The sequence below is a fragment of the Trifolium pratense genome, linkage group LG5 (assembly GCF_020283565.1).
Source record: "Trifolium pratense cultivar HEN17-A07 linkage group LG5, ARS_RC_1.1, whole genome shotgun sequence".
Lineage (NCBI taxonomy): Eukaryota > Viridiplantae > Streptophyta > Magnoliopsida > Fabales > Fabaceae > Trifolium > Trifolium pratense.
Genome location: NC_060063.1, coordinates 36,930,170 through 36,937,440, shown reverse-complemented (window position 1 = coordinate 36,937,440; position 7,271 = coordinate 36,930,170). Strand labels below are relative to the sequence as shown.

At 31.3% G+C, this 7,271-nt stretch overlaps 1 protein-coding gene across 1 annotated transcript; it reads left to right on the top strand.

Annotated features, from left to right (window-relative positions):
• Positions 1 to 814: 814 nt before the first annotated feature.
• On the top strand, positions 815 to 3,230 carry LOC123885654 (translationally-controlled tumor protein homolog). The gene is made up of 5 exons (XM_045934954.1): positions 815 to 969; positions 2,060 to 2,133; positions 2,250 to 2,375; positions 2,473 to 2,630; positions 2,985 to 3,230. The coding sequence occupies exons 1-5, from the start codon at positions 942 to 944 to the stop codon at positions 3,100 to 3,102; spliced, it is 504 nt and encodes a 167-aa protein (XP_045790910.1). The 5' UTR covers positions 815 to 941; the 3' UTR covers positions 3,103 to 3,230.
• The last annotated feature ends 4,041 nt before the right edge of the window (positions 3,231 to 7,271 follow it).

The following is a 7,271-nucleotide window of genomic DNA, read 5'->3' as shown; positions in this document are numbered from 1 at the left end:
GTTAGATTAGTTTTTGCATAATGACCTTTTTTTTATGAAAATAAAAGAACAAATATATGAACATGTGAGTTTGGAACGAGGAGTGGAGTATCACTCTCCATTATGCCATTTCTCCTTAAAATCTCTAAAATTTGGATCTTTTATCATATTTAAATAAACTATTACATTACATATAAAATTAATTTTACAAATAATTAAAAAAATCACAATATTAAAATTTTAATAATCCATATTTTTCATGTGTGAAAAAAAAATGATCTATATTTTTCATAGAACATTAACCCGGGCGATAGCACAGGTAAGTTATACTAGTAACAATTTAAATGTAACCAAAAAAAAAATAATAACAATTTAAATGTAACAAAAAAATAATAATAATAACTAGTGGGTCAGGCAAACGCGTTCCGCGTCTGCTTGTGTCTAACTTATGTCCAAAAAAAAAATATGCACTATGTTATGATGAGTTTGTTAATAAAAGAGTTTTGCTGCTAAAAAAATTTGCCTTATGTTTTGGTGAGTTTGTTAATAATTTTTTTTTTGAGCAGTTAATAAAAGATTTTTGTTGCTACTAATAAAATCAAGGGTATTATTATTGATATTATAAAAAGTTCACACCAAAACTCATGTATGCTCTTTATATATAGTAAGTATAGATATAGATAACAATTTAAAAGATTTTTCGTAAAAAAAAAAATAATTTAAAAGATTTGATAAATTTTTATTTTTTTTTAAAAAAATTAGTATAAAAAAGTAGTAGGAGAAAGTGGGTATTTCACGAAATATAAGAGGCGTTTATGTAATTTTCAAAAAAAAAAAGTACAAACCCTAGTCTATATATTCCACACGCACACCTAAAGTTCAACTCCTCTTCACTCTCTGGTCGCTCCGTACCCTAGTTCAACTCTGCGTAATCAGGAGCGATCCAAGAGAACTCTGCAATCATGTTGGTTTACCAGGATATCCTCACAGGTAATTCAACTACTCTAATAGATCCATCGATTCACTGTTTTTTTTCTCTTCAATTTTGTTTTTTATCATTCTCTCATAGATCTATTTGAATTCTGCTTCCGAATATGATTGTTAGGTATGGAAATTTTCTTATTGTTTTGTGGATTATCTGGATCTGGAAATTGTTTTGTTTTTTGGTTCAATTTCAATTGATGCATATTCTGAAAATTTGTGCTGTTATTTCTATTCAGATTTATTCTTGAATTTTAATATTTGAATAACAAGTTTTTTTAATGCATGAATTCATTGTTTTTTTTGCGTGTAGTATCTTTGTGATTAGGTTGTGTATTGCCTGTGACATGTTTTATTGACTATTGGTTCTACAATTTTGTTTTAAGGTTATTTAAAAAATTATAATTTTTGGATGAAAATTGAGGGAATTTCTTCAATTATGGATAATAGCTAGTGTTACAATTTTATATGATTCTGAATTGCTTGATTGATTGATCATAGAGTATATAGAATGGTTAATTCCGGGACTTGGATCCCCTTTTGTGAATAATAATGACTCAGTATCTGGCCCATCCGATTGAGATCGGATGACTCATGTTCCATATTTGCTATGTTAGAAATTGATTAATCTGTTTTCAATTCAGATCAATTGCTTCACTGTACTAGCTGTCATCAGTTGATCATAGAATCCAAATCCATTTACTACTTATACTTACTTGCTCCGGCCACGAGCAAAAGACCACTTTTCAGATTCATTTGAATAATTGATGAATCAAGTCTATACTATTATTCAATGAATCTGAAAAATGAACTTTTGCTTGTAATCGTGGCCAAAGTAGTATGCTTGAAAGATAGTTTTTGGGAATCTTTTATTTAACATATGAATTTATACAGTATGTATCTGTTTGCTAGAATTGCTTGAGCTTGGTAATTGTTGATCGACAGTTTTTTTATTTATGAAATGTGTAAATTTATTATCGAAAAAGTTTTGTGCCATTCATCGATCCTTTTTTTTTTATAGTACTGTGTTTTTTGTTTGTAATATGTAATAGTTGAAAGCTTGAAGTAACATTGGTTGCACATATGGCATGTTTTGTAGGTGACGAGCTTCTGTCTGATTCTTACCCATACAAGGAAATTGAGAATGGCATGTTGTGGGAAGTTGAAGGAAAGGTTAGTTCAATGTTGTGCAATTCTTTAGACTTTTAAGTTCGTTCATCAAAAAAATGTTTTTTAAGTTGTTTTGCGGATGAATGACAAGCTTAAAACTGTTTCCATTTGGTGTGCAGTGGGTTGTCAGTGGACCTTGTGATGTAGACATTGGTGCTAACCCTTCTGCTGAAGGGGGTGAAGATGAGGGAGTTGATGACACAGCTGTTAAGGTTGTCGACATTGTTGATGTATTCAGACTTCAGGTTAGTCCAACCACCAACATTGTCGACATTGTTTATTTTTCTTAGCTCTACTTGATTTCGGAAGATAATTTTTTTTGTTATGTATTAACTTTTGTAGGAACAACCTGCTTTTGACAAGAAGCAGTTTCTTGGCTTTGTTAAGAGGTACATTAAGTTGTTGACACCCAAACTAGATGCAGAGAAACAAGAGCTATTTAAGAAGCACATTGAGGGAGCAACTAAATTCCTCCTTAGCAAGCTCAAGGACCTTCAATTGTAAGTGAACCTGAACTCGAGAACCTCTATTATGCACCTTCAAGAAGGATTCATTGTTTCATTATATTTGTCACTTTTTAGGTTTCGGTATTATCTTTTCATTGATTATTAAATCAAGAAGACAATAATTTTTAGAACTTTTTCCTCGTCTTTTGGCTGTCTCTTAAGACTGCGTCTAATGGAAAGTGAGAGTAATATGTTTAAATTAACTTATAATTTATATTTTTTATGTAATTAAGAGCATTTAACCTTAAACCACAATCATTTTTAAATGGTAGCTTGGTGTAGTTTCATGTAGTTCATTTTGATTTAGTGTTTAATGAAAACAATGTACTGAATTGAATTCTTGTGCAGCTTTGTTGGTGAGAGCATGCATGATGATGGTAGCTTGGTCTTTGCCTACTACAAGGAGGGTGCTACTGATCCAACATTTCTCTACTTTGCATATGCTTTGAAGGAGATCAAGTGCTAAGTGCTGATGCACTAGGTTTTCTGCTTCTAATTTATCCTGTTTTTGTTCTACATCGTGTTCTTAAGTTATACTCGACAATTGAGACTATGATTTGGTATTTTTGATAATGATGTGATGGTTTGCACTTATTTATCATTCCCATTTAATTGAATCAGATTGGTTAGAACTCATAAATATGTTTGTTCTTGTGTTTTGAAAGGCACCTTAGTTGTCGTCTTCAAATTTTGTTCGGTTGTCCTAAAATTGTTTCAGTTTATCCTTAATACTACTTTAAAAAAGAATCCAGATTCCAGACTTCTATATCAATGTTTTTAATATTGACAAGATTATAACCAATGTAGTCCGGTTCTCGCACCGGGTCTTAGGTTCTTAAGATCCTACGAGCTCGTGAAGGCCAAACGAGCTTAGAACCCATGCAGGTTCCTTTTTTGACCTGTCTGTAGTCAGGTTCTCGCATCGGGTCATAGGTTCTTACGATCCTAGAGGGTTTTTGACCTGAGCTCTAGACGGCGCTGTAGCCATAGTGTATGTTTGTTCTCACTCCTTTCTCATTTTTGTTCACTTCTCTCTCACTTTCAACCATCTCTTTCACTCAAACCTCTGTCTTCACTGAAACCTTCTGAACTCATCTCTTTCACTCTCAAGTTTCAACCCTCTGTTTTAATTTATTTATTTTTAACCCTATTGTTGCTTCTTATAACCCTCTGTTATGAACTTATGAACATTTGGAATGATGTCTATGAAATATTAATTAATTAAGTTTATTTTGTTCATGTATTATATTTTTTTTATGTTTATGTGTATATGTATATACGTGAAGTTACAATTTTATCCTTGAGTAGGATCTTACGAATCGAGCTACGATCCCGATCTTACGATTCTCAACCAGCCTACCGATCCTACGTAGGATTTCGAACCTGACTACATTGATTATAACAACATAAAATTAGACTTGGGAGAATTTATCCAAACCATTGAAAACCCTCCAAAATCTCTATAATGCAATTTGTATTTCCTTAAATAAGAGAATTTTTTTTTATTTTGTATTATAAAGAAAATCCTCCGAAGTCCCCCGTTTTTCTTCCACTTCATCCTTACCAATACCATTCCCTTCCATTCATTTTTTTTTTCTTTTTCAAAATCCTTATCTCCCTTCTCCTAAATTCCCAAACACACACCTAAGACATTCAACGAGTTACATATTTGTATGGTTTAGTGTAGCTTAAAAATTGAAACTTGGTAAGTTCTATAGTTGAAAATTGATAACCTCTCTTTGTGAAGTTCTTGCATGACTAGATTGCGACTACTGGCCACTTTAATTGTTACCAAAAGCTGTGAAATATTCCAACTTCCATCCATATAGGGTTTATCATAGTTAGGTTGGTGAGTTACAGTTTACTGTACCAAAGCTGTGAAATATTCCAACTTCACCTATTACTTATGACTATTAAAACCATACGTTCTTCCAACTATTACTTATGACTATTAAAACCATATGTTTTTTGTGAAAATTATATATATATATATATATATATATATATATATATATATATATATATATATATATATATATATATATATGAGTTTTACTAATATACACCCACTAAGAAATTAGAAGGTGTGTTTTAGCGAGCCACACCTCATTGATAAAGACAAAACACCCAATTTTTTCTTCTTACAAAAATCAAATCAAATGGGCATGATTGTAATTTAAATCAATTATCTCTATTCCATTGGTCGTGGCCCCACCACATCATCGTTTTCCAACATCCATGGCTGTCTCACATGGTCATCCATAACCAGTTGAATTGAATATAAAAAATGTAAACTCAAGGAAATATATTTCAATAAGCAAATACAAAATATTTTCTATAGCAAAACCAAAGATCAGTGTTTTAAAAACCGGACCGGACCGGCCGGTCGGACCAGTCGGACCGCAAACCGGAGGTATATCGGTCTGGTTTGACATCTGGACCGGGTATGCAATTGAACCGGTGTAAATCGGAAAAAACCGGAAAAAATCGGAAAAACCGGCGAACCGGCGGTTTTGAAAACCGGCGGGTTGACTACTTGACTGTTTTTTTTTTTTTTCCTCTTCGTCGGACGAACAGAAACATCAACAAACAAGTCCAAATCCAGATCTAACAAATTCATTATACATAAAAGTATCAATAAACAATTCCAGATCCAGATCTAACAAATTCATTATACAAAAAAGTATCAACAAAGAAGTCCAGATTTAACATTGAGATTTTTAGAAAGAGAAGAAGATTAGGAAATAGCAGGACGAAGGAAGCCAATAGATCAGTTTAATCATGATGTTTTTGTCTGCTTTGATGTTTAGCTGAGAGGAGAATAAAAATACAAAGAACATGACAACATACATTTGAAAGAAAACCAGAGAGAGAGAGATTGAAACTAGGGTCTCAAAAGAAAAAGTATAAATGGAAGGTAAATATTTGACGTGAAAAAAAAAAAAACAAATACTCCTAATAAAGTGGTAGACAGCTGTGTGTGGTAAATAATAGTTTTTATTATGAATTATTATAATACATATACTCCAATTGTATCTAAATTGAGATATGAATTTATTATATAAACTTTTACTTTTTTTTTTTCCTCTTAAACTCAAACTCCAATTTCTTAAACAACATTTTTCGTTAAAAAAAATTCCCTTATTTTAAATATTTTTAACTTCATTTTAATTTATAGCAATAGTAATTGTAATATATTATAATTAAAAACACATTTCTTACTAACTTGGTTGTTAATTTTGTTATAGAGACCAATTTATTCAACTAAATTTTACGATTCGACCGGTTTAATAACTATATAATTTTATTATGGAGACCGGTTCATTCCATCGGTTTAATTCGGTTTAATCCGGTTTGTCATGCGGTTCGACCAGTGATCTAGTGGTTCGACTAATGAACCAGTGACCCAGTACCCTCGCCGGCTCGATGACCGGTCCGGTTTTTAAAACACTGCCAAAGATGCCAACGTTTTTTTTTTTTTCTGTCACAAATTTTTATTTTTATAGGGCATGCCATCATTCCTTCCATGAGATCGGGAGAGAAAAAGGGTTGTTTCATCATTGCTGGACGATGAAGGCTGGTTGGGGACGAAGAAGACCATTGAGCTAAAAGAATATTGGGGTTTTCATTTTTTTTAATAAGTTAAATTACTATTATACCCTCTTTTTATTTAATTCTTGTAAGAAGAAAAAATTGGGTGTTTTGTCTTTATCAAAGAGGTGTAGCTTGCTAAAACACACCTTCTAATTTTTGAGTGGGTGTGTATTAGTAAAACCTTATATATATATATATATATATATATATATATATATATATATATATATATATATACACTAGAACATCGACCCGTGCGGTGCACGGGTCTGATTAGCTGTAAGGTATATGATTAGCTGTAAGGTATAATGATTAAATAAGATATGATAATTCCAATAATGTAAGGTATATGAAAAAAGTTGACTAACATTAAACGATAGTTCAACAATAATTTTGGATAAATATTCATACAAAGAAAATTATGTTATATTACGAAAGACTTCCTTATAGATCACATTCGAAGTCTTAGTCGTATCTTCACCGTCGTCATCGATCATCAATATTTTTAACTAGCGATATACCCGTGCTATCGCACGGGTCGTAACGTTACGCCGATTTTTTTTTTAAGTCACACTTTTCGATATCAGATTTAATAAAGAAATTATTTCATTAACACAGTAATTTGATAAAAAGTAGATTTTAATTAAGTAGACATTGATAACATTTTCTTAACATACATTTGCTTGCATAACCTAAAGTAGGTATCAAAATAAACTTACATGAGCACAACATTGTTGATTAAAATGTCATTGTCAACCAATCCATTACAACTTATATTTTAAACACACGAAACTTGAATTGAATTCCAAACTTCTAGTTGTCTAAGTACTGAACAATGTAGAGGCAAAATTCAAACTAATAATGACAAATTTAGGTTTTGAGCAACAACTTGTTCTTGAAGTATAATATTTTCAAGAAACTTGTCCTCAAATCATTTAAAATTTTCATGAGCAACAATTTGTTCCCCGTATATAATAGTTGATTAAAAAATTTCATCAACAACAATTTGTTCTTTGTATATAATAGTTAATAATTTTTTCA

What these genes read in the sequence shown, in the direction of transcription:
- LOC123885654 (XM_045934954.1), top strand. Translation starts at nt 942, where the DNA reads ATGTTGGTTTACCAGGATATCCTCACAG. An exon ending in TTACCAGGATATCCTCACAG is followed by an intron (nt 970 to 2,059) that starts GTAATTCAACTA and finishes CATGTTTTGTAG; the next exon opens with GTGACGAGCTTCTGTCTGAT. An exon ending in AAGCTCAAGGACCTTCAATT is followed by an intron (nt 2,631 to 2,984) that starts GTAAGTGAACCT and finishes ATTCTTGTGCAG; the next exon opens with CTTTGTTGGTGAGAGCATGC.